Source organism: Coturnix japonica, chromosome 1 (genome assembly GCF_001577835.2).
Source record: "Coturnix japonica isolate 7356 chromosome 1, Coturnix japonica 2.1, whole genome shotgun sequence".
NCBI classification, from domain to species: Eukaryota; Metazoa; Chordata; class Aves; order Galliformes; family Phasianidae; genus Coturnix; species Coturnix japonica.
In genome coordinates, this window is record NC_029516.1 from 123,579,997 (window position 1) to 123,596,934 (window position 16,938).

The 16,938-nt window shown below is 44.9% G+C and overlaps 1 protein-coding gene across 1 annotated transcript in view; it reads left to right on the plus strand.

Moving 5' to 3' along the window:
- Positions 1-12,467: 12,467 nt before the first annotated feature.
- GAS6 (growth arrest specific 6) overlaps positions 12,468-16,938 on the plus strand; it is a 31,240-nt gene continuing 26,769 nt past the window's right edge. The window contains exons 1-2 of the mRNA XM_015849516.1: positions 12,468-12,627; positions 12,784-12,950. Of these exons, the coding sequence (XP_015705002.1) occupies positions 12,483-12,627; positions 12,784-12,950 (312 nt within the window). The 5' untranslated portion in view covers positions 12,468-12,482. The remainder of the gene's footprint in view (positions 12,628-12,783; positions 12,951-16,938) is intronic.

The window sequence follows — 16,938 nt, forward strand, 5'->3', positions numbered from 1 at the left end:
CTGCCTGAAGCAACAACAGGTCCCCCTTTGGATGCTCAGCAAAGCTCACCAGCCTGCAGCACCCCATACCACAACCACACAGACAGAAGCCCCCTCAGCTCTGAATAAAGCACCTCCAGCCCCTCTTCCTTTTGTTACTACAAGTAGTTGTTCATTTCAGACCTGCGCTCCTCCCCCCTTTCATTTTGTAGCTGTGGAAACTTGTTACCTGAGTCAAACAGCAGGAAGAAATGAATGACTGGGACATTTGGAGCATGGCATGGGGATTCCTTGCTCGTCTGAAAGGATGCACAGGCAGTCACTGCAAAGGCATTTCAGGAATGGAGAGCAATGAGGACTGAGGAGAAGGTGGGAGGACTATGTCTAGACGAACAATTGATGATGATGTTTGGCTTGCTGATTTTGCACTTGTCTTTGTAATGAACTGTCCAGGCTCTGCACTGGGTTTTTTTTAAAGCTCACAGAGGCCATATTTAGTCTACGTCTGTTTTTTGGTTTTTTCCTTTTTCTCCAACACTCAGTTTGCTTATAAAACAACATTGCATTAAAATCCATTTAATCTTTTGTGAGGTCTCCTCCTCTTTCCATTTAAAACACATTCTCCAAGAGCCACAGTCTGCTCCTTAAAATCACACTGGGGAAACGTTTATGTTGCTGGTGTCTTCCTTTGTCTGCTGAATAATAAAATAGAAATTGTGTCTGCATAAAGTAAGAATTTAAAATAAATCCAAATAGACAAGCCACATATGTAGCCAAGATGTTCATTGACTCCCGGATTCCTAGGAAAGGAGATTTCATCACCAGCCTGATTTTCAGCAGAAAAATCTGCCTACAGCTTATTGTAATGTTCAGGCTGAACATTAGGAAGTATTACTTCTCAGAAAGGGTAGTCAGGCATTGGAATGCACTGCCCAGGGAGGTGGTGGAGTCACCGACCATGGGACTGTTCAAGAAACGTTTGGATGTTGTGTTGAGGAATATGATTTAGCTGGGAAGTATTGGTGATGGTTGGACTAGATGATCTTCTAGGTCTTTTCCAACCTTGATAATTCTGTGATTCTGTAAGGCTAATTTGAAGTACCAGGTTCTTTAAAAACCTGTGTGCTGGCAGAAGAAAATGGATAGGAGATAACCAAGAGAACAACCACAACTGCCTGTGTACACAATTCATCCACTCTAATCAGCCTCTGTGCTTGACCAGCATATAGGAGCTGATGTAATTGCCCTGTAATCTGTAATGAATGTAATTGAGACCTGCTGCATAACTGCGCTTTTCTTGTGGAGTGCTTGGGGATTGTAACCGTGAAGTTTCAATACTGTACAGTACTTCCTATTGCTTGTCCTGTATAGTAAATAAAATGTTGAAAAATTGGCTTTCTTCTCAAGTTTATTGTTGTTGTAATGATTCCAGTAACTACCGCATAACTGAATATCTTCTAATACACTTGCACAGCCATGAAAATGTATGATAAACAGATGAATCTGAATGAAAAAATACAAGTGCAGTAACTCACAGCCTTGTCTTTCCATGTTCAGCTGTATTTCTTTTTCTTATTATCCTTTATATACTTCTTTTCCAACTGCCTGACTACATGCTCCTAAAGAAACACACATTTTTTTTTCAACTTGGAAGTAACCGAATAGGAACATATAGGTCACAATATTACAAAACTCACTGTGCTCTGATTCCATGACTTATGCTCTTTTTGGTTTTGGTTACTTCATTACCACTAGATACTGTTGAAAAAGACAAAATGAATATAAATGATTTTGGTTTAAAATAGCAAAAAGGAAAGGCATTTTTTCATGACTTAAACATCTATTTTTGATTCACTTCTTACCATACTATCCCTGTTTATTTTCAGAAGGAAAATATTATGTTTATTTTATTTTTGTTAAGTGAAACAAATGAGCTCTGCTCGCTTGCTACCAAGGGGAGTATTTCATATTATTAGTTCCCTTCAAGTCAAGTCAGAAATAGGCTTGCAGTAACCTCACAGAAGGGAACACAACCACTTGGTACTTTTTCCAGCTCTGATGAACGTAGGCAAAATGCACCCATCTTCTGAGATGATCTGTGCAATAGCAAAAGCCCTTGCTCTCAAGAGTTCCACCTGGAGGTCTAGTGAAGGAGCAACACTGCAATTGGTGTAATCTGGATTCCCTTCCAGTCCAAGACACTTTGCATCTACTGAAAGCAACTTCATTAATGACCCAAGGAGCTTGGCCTTTGTATTGAGAGAGACCATCAGTGACATGAGGTTGCTCAAAATGGAAACATATTTTATCCATCACACACTTCATCCCTTCCTACTGTGTCCAAACCAAAGCAAGGACAGAAGTATCACTTATCACGGATTTAGCAAGAGCAGGTCATACCAAATTAAGATCTTTCCATGACATGGGAAAAGGATGTATTCATTTTTTATAACATGTTTGTAGATAGGGGAGGAGCAATATCTCTTCAGTTTAGCAAGATCTTGCTACCGGTTCACATGACGTCCTTATTCAGGTCACATATAACCAAGAGAAGTAAGTAAGTGGATGGAAAACTGTATTCAGAATGTTGTTATCAGTAACTCATGATCAGAATAGAAGGATGTGTGAACTAGACATATCAAGGGCTGGAGTCTTGGGCTATTCAATACTTGTAAGAATAACTTCAACAGTGTAATGAAAAGTGTACTTAGTACTTCCTATTTTGTAGAACAGGACAAGCCCTCTGGTGAACAGGATGGACATTCAAAAAGATCTTGAGAAATGAATGGTGTAATATGAAAAACAATCCATTGAGTATCACAGATAGGTTTGCAACTTTTAGTGTCTGTTAAGGTGAAGTGATTCAATATTGTCAATCTGCTGTGAAAAACAGCAAAGTTATGCTGCTGTATGTATCTCCTCTGTAGATCAGATAACAGAATCCTTTTCTCCCGAATCACTGGAGATCCACCGTGAGTGAAGAAAAACTAAAACAGAGGCAGAAAGGAAAAGGGAAGACTAATACACTGTTTGCACATTACAGATAGACAAGAGGAGACAACACAAATCAGTTCCAAGAGAGAATTAAGTAAGGAAGAAAATGCAGTTCTTTGGAAAGAAATCAGAAGCATAATGTTTTGTGGTAATGTGTAGGTTTTCCAATGAAGAGTTGAAAAATATTTCACTTCTTCATTTGCTTTGGGAGGATTAGTGCAGTCTAAGCCTGATTATTTCTATCAGCTTTGATGGAGTAACAGTGCAAAGGCTGTCAAAGAGAGGAAAACACAACACTGAAGAAATTATCTCAGTTTTGTTGTTGTTACTAATCACCATAGATGTAGCAGAAACATACTCCTCTCTTTCTTCTTTTCTTTATTATTGAAGAATGTGCTTTTATAACGGGTGATATCCACATTTCTGTCACTTTACTTCTTTTTGGATAGCACACCAGAAGCAAACAAACAACTCCAAATTTACCCAACGGTTCAAAATGAAGTGCTAGATCTAATTTCTTTGACTACTCTAAGGTGTTCCAGAGCTCCCTTATCACTGCCATAGAGGCAACAGACTTGCGATATCCTGTCTGAAAAACAGAACGCTTTCAAAGTTTTACTACATAACCACGGCACTGACATGCAACCTCCATACTGATGTAAAGTTTCACAGTAAAGTACTCATATCTGTGATGGAACGTGGAACTGGAAATCAGTCACTGTATCTGAGTGTTCAGGAGACTCTGAAGACACAAACAGATGTTGGCAGTGTCCCAGATATTACCATTTCCCCCAACAACAACAAATTGCTTAATCAGTGGGGAGCTTCCTGGAGGACTTAAGGATTTCCCCTTTATATCATTCATCATCTGTAGGAAAGAAAATGTTCCAACTATTCCCAGACAGTCACAGTTGTCTTTTCTAGATTTGGATCACATTTAAGTTGTTGGTTTGTTGTTTGTTTGTTTTTTTTTCTCCCAAATATTCTGCAGTCAGAAAGACAAAACAAAAAGGACTCACAAAAAACAAAAGAAACAGCTTTCAACCAGACAGGAATGTATCAATATAAACAGTGCTGCTGAACGGCTCAGTCAGTCCCATTTTGCAGCTGCAGGGATTAGGTCTTCTGAATCAAGATAGGCTGCAGAAGTCTTAAGCCTGCATGTAAAAACAACCCTGGATGTGCTACTATTACTGATAGCAGGAACGTCTTCCCTGGATGCTGGAATCTTGGTCAGTGTGTAGCTTCCCATGGTTGTCTCATGAGCCTTTCCACTTTATTTCCTTGCTAACTGTAATCCCAAAGTCCCAGATAATTAGGAAAAAGGTAAAACGAGTGGGTATGAACAAAGTTGGAGCCTTTGGAACTAGTCAGCTTCCCTTGAGTCTTCTTAGAGTCCTCACTGCAAATCCCCAATTTCAATCATTTTGAGGAATGCTCAATTCTGCCTCTTATCCCCACACCCCTACCATGGCAGGCAAAAATAGTTCAGTGTTTGGAGTTAGGTTGCACTCATTGTTTATCCATGCTTACTCCTGTTCTTCTATGTCTAGCAGCGGAAATGACTTGCTACAATAAAGCATCAGCCCGTGAAGTAACATCAGATAAGCAGAGCTGGACAAAAATGTTTGCTTTGGCAATTCTCCACTTTCTTTAATTTGTCTGGAGAACCTGCTTTGCTCTTAGAAATGTGAAGGCCCTGGTTGCACTTGACTGTAACACAGAGAGTTTCATGGTTTTCTTGGTGAGGTCCCTGCAAGACAAGGAGGACAATCCCACCATTCCTGCACCTCATGCACAATTGGTTTGATAAGCATCAAGCTGCACATATGAAAAAACCACAGCCAATGTTGTTTGCCTTAATTTTCTTCCTTTCCAGAAAAAATAGGCTTTGCAACCTGCTTATCCTCTGCAATCAGGAGCTGCACAATGCCACAACCATACACAGTTCTGATTTAACACAGGGAGAACATTTTGGGGTGGAGGCAGCCTCCTTTCCTCCATGCAGTTGGTGCCAGGGGATGGAGGCACAGCCAAGAAAATCGGCTGACATACCAGTGGCGCTGCCACAGCCTCTTACTTTGCACCTAAAAGGTAGAAAGTGCACCTGGCACAGCATGAGGATTGTCCCTGTACCTCATATACAGACTTGAAGCCCTAAACAAGGTTTAGATTAGAGATTAGGAGGACGTTTTTCACACAGAGAGTGGTGATGCACTGGAACAGGTTGCCCAAGGAGGTTGTGGATGCCCCATCCCTGGAGGCATTCAAGGCCAGGCTGGATGTGGCTCTGGGCAGCCTGGTCTGGTGGTTGGTGACCCTGCACATAGTAGGGGGTTGAAAGCAGATGAACATTGTGGTCCTTTTCAACCCAGGCCATCCTGTGATTATACTATTTTATGATACTTAGCAGGATACTTGACATTTATTCTTAATAGTAACCAGTGTGTAATTTCTGGGACTTAAAATCTGAATTTCTGGTTAAACATCATAGAAACAAACTATAATTTCACACAGTCGAATATTTTTTTGTGGTGCCATGGGTGCCAAATCAGAGATGAAAACAAAGTCATGAAAGATGAAGGGAACCCACTGACTTACTGGGTGGCTGGTTTTGTCTGGGGAGAGTCGATACAAGCCATGTGTCAGAAAATGGAGAGCAGAACTGCAGCAAAGTCCAATATGGGTTCTACACATAAGTCTAGGGAACATCATGTTGTGCATCAGTGGGTGAACCTGCCCACACACTGCAGCATTGCCATCCCCATCTCTGACAGACCCAGCTGCACAGACTAAGGGAGGGGAAAAAATCTCTCCCAGAAGGAAAGCACAATTCTGTCTTCTTTCTTTTTTGTGTTGTTCTACCCATCATTCCCCCTCTTCACCAGAGAATTTGGAGATCAAGTCAAATGTTTAAAAGAAAAGATGGCATCGTAAACCTTGGACTTAAAAGACCGACAAACTTGTGATAAAATAAAGCCAACTTTAGCTCTTCCTGTGTCTTACATCCGAGCTTCCTTACCTTCAGGCTTCAGCTTTCTAGTCTGTAAACAGGAATAATCCTTTCCTGTCTCAGAGCAGTACTGTAGGAAGATCAAGTGATTCGTGGTTGTAGGGTGCCATGCCATGGCAATATGGAGATACATGCACAAGTATATTTGTATGTAGTCAAAGGCAGACACATGGACTTCTTACATTTTATTTTTGTGTACACCTGCTGTTTTTCTCTTCACCACATTACTGTCTTCCTAAACACAAAGCTTTCTGGTAGGCATGAGGGGCTTGATATGTTTAAGTGAACACAGGCTTGCACAGGAATGAAGTACTGCACTTCCTTGATGTATAAGCTTTATGCACCTTCCAAGTGCCAGTGGCAGAACGTTTTGATATTTGATAACAAAGGCAGAACACAGGCTCAGAACAGGCTTTCATTTGCAACATACAGTCACATTATCAGGTCTTCAGAGCAATCTGGAAGTGAAAAGTCTAAATACGCCTCCCGTAACTTTGCTGGTTCAAATAACACACTACTGAACGTCAATAGTTTGAATTGAGGCAAAAAAGGAATTTCTCTCTGCTGCCAGCGCCCTCAGACACAGGTCACACAAGCTCCATGAGGAGCTCTTTGTTCGCCTGACTCCCACGTTGCAGCCTACATCAATAACACCTTTTGTTCCATGTTCTTGTGAGCCCTTCTGTATACCCCAGACCTCAGTTTTGTTTGCCTTTGCTGTCATTGATTTTTTTCTTTTTTTTTTTTTTCAATATAGAATAATAGAATCATTAGAGTTGGAAGGGATTCTTAACGCTTACCTAGTGCAAATCCCCTGCAATGAACAGGGACACCTGCAGCTCTGTCATGGTGTTCAGTGTTGGGCTCTCCTTTCCTCCAGCTTTAGGAGATGGGAATCTCATAGCAGTCAGACTGGCCAACAACATCCCATCTGGAAAACACTTTCCTCACTGATGACAAGGCAGCAGCACAATAGCTCTGACCCAGCCTCCATTTCCATATCGCTATTAGTGGCACGATTCACTTTTTATTACCTCCCAACCTGTTCAGCAAGGATTTCCCTCTCAGAAGCACAACAAACCAGAACAAAACACAACACACCACCATCTATTTTAGAACTAAGCTCAGAACTCCTGCTTTACTTAGCCTACGGAAATCTTCATGCTGTTGTTACTAATAAAACAGAAATCAGTTTCTCAGTCACGTTCATGGCTTGCCTTGCTCTGGTGCACTCCCCTCCACTGTTTCCTTTGCTGAAGCCTGTAGCACCATGCAGACAAACCTTGCTGGGGCAAGTAACTCATTGATTAAGGGCTACAGGAAGCCCTGCTGTCAGTTTGCAATGTGGATCTAACGCAACTGTGCTGCAAATATAAAATAATAAAGATTTCATCTAGAGGGCAAAACGCCTTCCTTGTATTTAATAAATACACTTTCAGCCACAGAATGTGTGTCTGTGCTATACACAAACAGGATAGTAGCAGTCTGTGCTTTACATTTGTGCAATTTCATTTAGGCTACCCCTTTTGTTCACCTTTTCATTAGGGACAAATAACTAATGGACACATTTGGCTTCAATATGGAGATAAGTATTTCCTGCTGCCATTAGGAAAAAGGTGAGAGACAAAAATAAAATGTTACAAAAATAAAATACAAAAATAAAATGTTACAGCACAGAGCTGCACAGGAGATGACTTATCGGCATTTTTACCTGCTTAAAATAAAACACATCCACATGAGAAATGTTAATTATGGCAAACGATTGAACAGTTTTTGCTCACTTTGCCAGAAAAGAACAGAGTTCCTGGTAAATAATTTAGAGTTACCATTAAAGGACTCCTCTATTTTGTTACATTAAACCCCAAAACGTTAAGCTGCATTTCTGCCCTGCTGCTATTCAGCTCATTCAGAACATTTTGGCAGCCAGAGAGAAAGAGGCAGCTCTGAGAGCTCAGGGCATTTGCACTGCCACATCTCAAACCAAAGGCTCATCTCTCGCCACCCCTTCACATCATGTCACAGCCAGGAGGTTAGCCAATGCCTTCCAATAAGCCAATCTTTTATCCATCTACAAGCCATTTTTGAGCTACGTCCTTATTGCTTTGTGTTGATGAGAGCAATAAGGAAAGCATCATGCTCTTCTGATAAGAAGCCCATTTCAAAGGCAATCCTGGACATATCAGCACACTCCCTGCTGCCTCAGGGACCGTTTGCACACACGTTATCTCATAGCTCAGCCATTTAGCAGCTTAGTGCTCATGTCATCCCTGCTGATATTTTACAGGGCATAATGCACTGTGTGGGCTTGTATCTGTTCTGACAATTTGACTGCAATTTTCTTTGACTCTTCACGTCACATTTTAATTTGTTTGTATTTATTTTAAGCTTTATTCAACCAATTAAAGTCCCCTAGAAAACAAGCACTTGTGGAATTCCTAAGACTAGAAACCATGATTAACTCATATGGGCCTTTTCACTTCAATATACAATTGATGATATAATGACAGACAAATCACTTCTACTCACAGTGTTTATGAAATACTTTACACCACTCACGTGTTCATTTGTATTTGGGAGCCTGGTTTGGGATTCAGGCTTGTTGAACTCTTGTCCTCGCCCTAGGTCAGTAATGGGTCCATACGCCCACACCACTGTTCCTCTTCCCTCTTGGTTCTGACCCATTTTTGAAGAGAGATACCAACAGAAAAGTCCGTTCTGAAGTTTACGCTTGAGCAAACTATGTGTGGAAGGTAACTCACCTTCCTTTCTTATCTTTCTCCACTTATCCAACTCCACTTCTTTATCCCATAGTTCTTCTTTCTCTTGAGCCTACACTTGCTTTCTTTTCTCATCTATTTCTTCCTCTAGTAAAATGATGTGTATTTTGAAAATCAACATGCTATTTGCTTAAAGAGTTAAGTGGTGTCATGAAACCTTTCCTGTGTTTGTTTTCCTTAGGAAATGTTTGATTCTAGCATGCTGGATAAGAGGTATTTTATAACATTAATAGAGATCTCCTCCTGAAATTTCACATCCTCCCACAAAAACATGGGCTTAATCCAAACAAACATACATGGTTGTGTGGTGCCAGGAAGGATTCATATTTGGAAGAGGAGAGGTGAGAGCACCAATATTTGAGATGCCTTTTAATGCAAAGTCATTGTCAGGCATCCCCATGATAACCTTTCTGCCCCCCATGTTTCCAGTCTGTGGGCTCTCCTCCTGCTCATTGACATGTTTCTCAAGCTCTGTAGAATTTTTGTTCCCAGAAGCGACAAAAGGAGATGTGAAAAGAGCATGGTGTGATGGACACATCATCCTCAAGCAATACATAGTTTATGCCTTAATTTAATATCCTTAACTGAAGAGCACACCTGCAAAGGCTGGTTTATGGAGCTTGCGGTGGGAGGTTGCCTGCTTTAGCTCAGTGTTGTTCAACATGGTGAAGAAGGGTTTGTACATTTCCTCACTCACAGCAGACAGAATGCCACTGCCCAGGTTGGCATTTGGGTTTGCTGCTGCCTGAAGACATTTTTCTGAGGTCAGTTCACAATTCTGACCTCTAACAAAGGGAAATCCTATTGAGGTGGCACCAAGGGTGACACAGGGAGGATGACAGTGCAGAGCCTTCTGTCCTTGAAAATTCCAGTTTATTTCCTGGCATCAGGCTGCAATTTACAGTTCACACAATTAAGGAGCAACTCCCAGGTCTTAATGTGCCGAGTATATTTGGCATGTGCCCAGCCTGCAGCACATTCTAGTCAAATAACGTGGAATCAGCTTTCTCACTCCCATAGAGATTTGCTGGTTAAGTACATTACCTTCCACAGCCAGCTATTTTTTTCTTAATGTTCTCATGTGATCTCACATCCCTTTATCCCTCCCACCTTGCAGAAAGGCAAGGAAAAAGAAAAACAAAACCAGAATGTAATCTTTGAAGCACTTTTGAATCATAGAATCATAGAATTACCCAGGTTGGAAAAGACCTTGAAGATCATCAAGTCCAATCGCAGCCTAACCATAACAACCTAACTCTAACAACCCTCTGCTAAATCATATCCCTGAGCATCACATCCAAACAGCTCTTAAACACATCCAGGGATGTGTTATATGAACAAGGTGGCACCAGAGATGGTCAACAAGAAGCACATCCCACATGCCCCAGGCTGAGGAAATGCTATTCAGGTGGGTGGATGGATGGATGGATGGATGGATGGATGGATGGATGGATGGGTGGATGGGTGGAAGGAAGGTCACATCTGGGAATCCCTTCCTCTTCTTCATAACTCAATATGGTATTTTTAATGACTTTTTTTCCAAGTGATCTATTAAATCTATTGCATTTTGCACATATTTTATACATGATCAGTCTGCTAACCAGTAGAATCTACCAGCACCTACTAATCCTAAAGGTTCAGAGATACATCTGGAAACCTCTGCCTAAGTAACATGGCTTTTAAGTCAAAAAGGAGTCTGAAGTGGGACATGCTGAGTTTACAAGCAGTTCCTATAACATTTGTTTCAGTATTTTCTGCAGCATTTTCCTATCTTGGTTCTTACGTTCCCTGAGACCTCACTGCAACAGCTGAGGTCAGACGGCACGAGCATGCAAATTCTGAAGAAAACGAAATCCCGTTTTATCCAACTAACTGCTTAAATCTGCCTTAAATTCAACAGTGCCAGAAGAATGGAAGGTGGAAAACGTGACGATTTAAAGAACCTTGGGGCTCACCCAAGTCAGTGTTTGAGGTCTGTGCCAGGCAACTTACTGGAAGCTGTAAGGAGGTATAGAATTAGTAGACTCAGTGACACACTGGAGAAAAATCAGCATTGCATATCAAGTAGAAGTTCATATGTTTGCAAATCCATTAGGCTTTCAAGGAGTGATTTTGTTTGTAGAGAAAGGTGATTCTGATCATATTATTTAACTGTATTTACAAAAAGCTTTTGATTTGTCTTTTACCATAGGGTTTCAAAGTGCGTTCTTATAAATAAGAGGCTAAAAAAAAACTATCTAAAAGAAAGAAAACTTGCCACTAGTTTACATAACATAGTTTCCAGAGCCCACAAATATCTCTGCTTCTAGACATATTCAGAAATGTTTTGGAGAAATGCAATGCCATGATGATGGCTTGCAGACACAGAAAGGGAGGTGGAGGGCAGCACTGGGGCAGCCACCTCACAGATTAGTTGGGTTGCTCTGGTTAGGTTTGCTGCATGCCAGCACAAGAAGCAGACGTGACTAAAGGGTGGGAACAGTAGGACTGTTCCTTGGAGCAGTGCTGGAAACTACGGCCCAAATGGCCTGAAGCTCTGCTGCTTTAGAAAGGAGCTGCTTTAGGCGGGATACAACAGAGGCCTATGCGTGCAAACAAAAAGGGTGTGATCATGGACTCCTAGAAGACAGGAATATAGGGTACACTATGGCATTACCAGGCACAGAATGCAGGGCTCAGGAAAGGTAGGAATCATAGAATCATTAGGGTTGGAAATGACCATTAAAATCATCCAGTCCAACCAGCAGCCCACCCCCACTGTGCCCACTGACCACATCCCTCAGTGCCACATCCACATGGTTCTTCAACACCTCCAGGGGTGATGACTGCACCCCCTCCCTGGGCAGCCTGTGCCACTGCAGCACCACGCCTGTGAAGAAATGCTTCTTAATATCCAATCTAGTATATATGTAATATGTGTTGTTTGCATTAGTTACACTGCGAATGCTGTAGATAATTGTGGATATACAGGTGTCTGTTAGATACAGCAAAATAAATGACATCCTATGATATGTCACATTCCCTTGTCTGCTGAAAACAGCAGCAATAAACCTTGGTGAACTCCAGGTGCAGTTGGGAGCTGTGCCCACAGTTCTGGGTAACAGCTAAAGGAGACTAGGAGAGTAGTTAGGCCCTGGAACAGGCTGCCCAGGGAGGTTGTGGATGCCCCGTCCTTGGAGGTGTTCAAGACCAGGTTGGACGGGGCCCTGGGCAACCTGATCTAGTAAACTGTGTATGTTTGGTGGCCCTGCCAGGCAGGGGGGTTGGAACTACATGATCCTTGAGGTCCCTTCCAACCCGGGTCATTCTGTGATTCTGTAAAGGGGTTTCATGGAATCACAGAGTTTGGAAGGGACAATCACCCAGTCCATCCCCTTGCAGTAGGTTTCCTACACAGGACGTGTGCCGTGTGACCGCGGATGGAAAAGGGTTATTAGCACAGCGGCGCTTGACATAGCGGTATGGATCGTAGCAACCTCTTTCCTTAGGAGCTGATTGTAAAACACCAGGAGAAGCCGCAACATTAGCGGCGAATAAAACAGGAGAAGCAGCACGAGGAGCCTTTCCACGCAGAGCTACGCGGTCACACCGCCCTCCCCACGCGGGGGCAGCCCCTCGTGCAGGTGGGCGGCTGGGGGCGGGCAGGGGGCGTGAGGCCGATCCCGGTGCCCCGCCGCGAGGTGTGTCCCGCCCGCGGCGGCCGGGAGCCATTGGGTGGGATGGGCGAGCGGCTCCCCCGGCGGGTTCGGCAGGCTCGTCGCTCCCCTCCCGCCCCGCTCCGTTCCGCTCCGCTCCGCCGCACCATGCCGCAGCCCCTCGGGGCCGCCCTGCTGCTGGCGCTGCTGGCGGCGGACTGCTCGCAGGGTGAGTACCGAGCCGCACCGGGAACACGGCGGCGGGTGCGGCATCTCCCTGGGAGGCGGCGGCGGGGGGCGGCCGGGCGCGGGGCTGCGCCGCTACCGAGCTCGGCCGCTTATCGCTCTGCATTTCGCCCTTCTTCCTCCCCGCCGCCTGGCCCAGCCGTGCTGCTGCGAGCACCGGAGGCTGCCCAGTTCCTGCGGCACAGGCAGCGGAGAGCGTACCAGATCTTCGAGGAGACTAAGCAAGGGCACTTGGAGAGAGAGTGCGTGGAGGAGCACTGCAGCAAAGAGGAGGCACGGGAGGTCTTCGAGAACGACCCCGAAACGGTAAGGACCGCGCAGGTGGAGGAGGACAAAGCGATGGGGCCGAGGCCGGTGGAAGAGCCCCAGTGAGGAGGATGCTGCGGGTACTTGAGCAGGGCGTGCCGGCAGGATGCTGGTTGAGGGCACTGCAAGGTGATGCGGGGCATCCCGGACACCTTGCTGTCATATCGCCAGCTGTGCTGAGGGCCCTTCGCCCGGCAGTGAAGCAGAGCTGATGAACGCACGCTGATGCTCCCTATTCAGCTCCAGCTGGGTGAGCGTTGTGGAGCAGGCAGCTTCAGGAGCTGTCACTATGGAGGCACGCTTATCAGGCCCACTGCTGCTATGCTCCCCCAGCCAGGTGCAGCTAGAAGCACCCAGCATGAAGGGCTGACCTTGCTGGGCTCCCAGTTGCAGGCTGTCACGTCTGCTGTCCTCTCTCCCTGCACATGCGGCTGTGCTGCTTTACAGAGCTTGGCTCGTCTGCCCCATTCCTTCCTCTCCACGCTGCTTGGAAGCAGCCGCTCCCGTTGCAGAGCTGATCTGGCACCGAGTAGCAGCAGGAGGTGTTTTTCTCATTGCACAGTGTGTTCCTCTTAATAGCTCGGTGCTTCGAGGAGATAGGGAGCGTGTATGTGTGTGAATGTGTAGGTGTGTTTGTACACAGCACACGCACCAGGGGCGAGGGAGGGATGGAGGAGCTGTTCTGCATCTCCTTGGGACAAGCCTTGACATGTGCACTCAGTCAGGCACTGGCTGTTGTTACAAAGCAGTGTTAAGGGCAGCAGAGAGGTTGGCTTCGCTTTCTGCCAAGTTTTAATTTGGAGCATAATACAGAGCTGCTGCCCAGGCAGTGTTGAGCAGTGCACCAGTTCTGTGTGTGTCTCAACAACAGCTTCTGCCTGCAGCTGGGGTGCATTAAAAAGTGCATGGCCAGGGGGTTGAGGGAAGTGATCCTCCCGCTTTGCCCTGGCCAGGCAATGTTGAGAACATTGTGTCTAGTTCTGAGCTCCCCAGTTCAAAAAAGACAAGGGATCTCTCAGAAGGAGTCCAGCAAAGGGACATAAAGATAATTAAGGGCCTGGAGCATCTCCTATGTGAGAAAAGGCTGAGTAACCTGGCTCTGTGCTGCCTGGGGAAAATAAGGCTGAGGGGAGAGATCTGATTAATGTTTATAAATATCTGAAGGGAAGTGGGAGGCAAATGGATGAGGCCAGGCTCTTCTTGGTGGTGTGTAGCAATAGGACAAGGAGCAATGGCCTAAAACTTGAACATAGGAAGTTCTATACAAACATGCTGAAGGCCTTTGTGGTAAGAAGAACTCTCCAGTGAAGGACCTGGGTGTCCTGGTGAGCAACAGGTTGGCCATGAGCCAGCAGTGTGCCCTGGTGGCCAAGAAGGTCAATGGATGACATCCTGAGATATGTACAAAGAATGTGGCCAGCAGGTTGAGGGAGGTTCCTCTCTACTCTGCCCTGTTGAGGCCACATCTGGAGTACTGCGTCCAGTTCTGGGCTCCTCAGTTCAAGAAGGACAGCAAACTGCTGGAGAAAGTGCACTGGAGAGCCATAAAGATGATTAGAGGCCTGGAGCATCTCCCATATGACGAAAGGCTGAGAGACCTGGGGATGTTCAGCACAGGAAAGAGCTTATAAATATCTAAAGGGCAGGAGTCAAGGGAATGGGGCCAGGCTCTTTTTATTGGTGCCTGATGATAGGACAAGGGGCAGTGGGCACAAATGGGTACACAGTTCCATCTGAACATGAGAATTAGCTTCTTTGAAGATGACAGAGCACGGGAACAGGCTGCCTAGAGAGTCTGTGGAGTCTCCTTCTCTGGAAATACTCAAAACCCACCTGGATGCTTTCCTATGTTTCCTGTTACTGTAAGGAACCTTCTTTAACAGGAGGGTTGGACTTGATGATCTCCAGAGGTCCCTTCCAATCCCTACGATTCTGTGATTCTGCAGCAAAACACTGTATGTTATCATGGGAAACTTCCTGGCTGCTGTTCTGACTCAGAGCTCCCAAGAGCTGTGAATTTACTTGCTCTGGGCAGTGTGTCGTTGCTCCTCACTGCCACATCGCTTGAATTTGGCTGAGGAGCAGCCATGGCACCTCCTGTCAGGTGGATTTAGGGCCTTCCCTATCTTTTCCAACCAGCATATGTCACAAGGTAGCAGCAGCTATTCATTAGAAGGCTTCCGATGCACACAGCTTGGAGTCATATGTATGAACTTTTACTACTGCAAACGCTGGAAGCCACCTGTTCTTTGTAAGGCATAGATGACTCTGGCAGTACCTATGGATGTGATGAGCAGAATATTTTGCTCGCCTGCCCTTCTATTTGTCTTAATCTTGTTACATTTTCTTGCTACGCACCTGAGGTAGAGGAGGTATCTCTTAAATAGTGGCAATTATTGTGCTGCCATCTCCCTGATGCTTCATTTACACCCAGTCCTGTTGGCTGACAGGAGAAGGAAGTGAGCTGAGAGAGAGCTGGCTGGGGAAAGGTGAAAAGTGTTCAACAAACATTGCCTAGCAGTTTGTGAGTTGCAATAACTGCTGCCACGCTTTGGCATATTTGGTAGAACGAGGACTTCTACAATTCTGTGATTCTGTGTTTCTTAGTGACTGGGGAAATATACTGATTACTGTTGACAGCTGCTGATTTCTTGCATGTAGGAAGGCTGAAATGTTGGTCTCTGAAGGCTGAATGTGGTCACAGAGGCTAACTGCTTAGGGCATGTCAGAAGAAGCTGCACGACTTGCTTCTGAGGTTGGATATTAGGAAAAAATTCTTCTCAGAAAGACTGGTGGTACATTAGCACAGGCTACTGAGAAAGGTGATAGAGTTACCTGTCCCTGGAGTTATCCAAGAACCATGTGGATGTGGCACTGAGGTACATGGTCTGTGGACATGGTGGGGTTAGGCTGGTGGCTGAATTAGATGATCAGAGAGACTTTTTCCAACCTTTATGATTCTTGCCTTGCCTTAGCCTTGCAAGGATCCCCATGGTGGGCTAGTCATAGGGAACATATCCGTGCATTGCTTGTATGCTCTGTTGGGTCTGTCCACATCTCCCCAGTTTAATGCCATAAAATTCAAGAGGAGCATGAATGTATCCCCACGGGTGCTCTCTGTGCTGTGGGGCAGTGGTCTTGCAGCCATGATGGTTGAAGGTTCATTAATGATTAGTCAGACCTTGCCTTTCCCAACCCAGTGAACAGTTTGAGGGTGTGCAGGAAGCCAGGCTGGTGACCTGAAACAACCAAGGAGCCATTCTATGCTGTATAGCAATGTGCTTAGTAGTAAAAAGGGAGAGGAAAAGGGGTTGGCTGGACATCTTCTGCTTGGCATCCGGCTGGACGTTGATCTACCTGCAGGTGGTGAGTGGCTGCCTTTGCATCACTTTTTTTGTTTTGCTTTGTTTCTTCTCTTCTTCCACTTCTCTTCTGCTTAGTAAGCAGTTTTTATCCTAACCCACAAGTTTTCTTGCTTTTGCTCTTCCTTTCCTCCCTCCCTGTCCTGTTGCTGACAGGCCGGATGGGTGGCTGCATGGTGCTTGGATGCCTACTAGGGTCAACCTACCACAGAGACCTATGACTTAAAGCTGAGATGTGAAATTACATTAAATGGTTCAGTCAGGAAGCTCCAGATGTTTAAACAAGATGGAGCAAGGCTGTTAGGTAGCTTCCTTGATGCTTTCCAGCCAAAGCAACAGAAACATCCAGACAAGAGTTATGTTATGGAAAGGTAACCATTTACTGGACAAGGCCGTAGACAGCAATGGAATTGCATACTCCTCTAACAGAGCACACTTGTGTACACATCAGGCCTTCATTGTTTTGGTGATCAGCTTTTCAAAGAAACTGCAGGCAGTCAGCAGTAGATTGGCTTTCCTTGAAACCTGTATGCGGGTGTTGCCACATGTGCCATTACTTACATCAACTGCTAATAATAGTGTATTAGGTGGGGCTAAAAAGCCATTCATTTGCAGGCCAGAGCAGC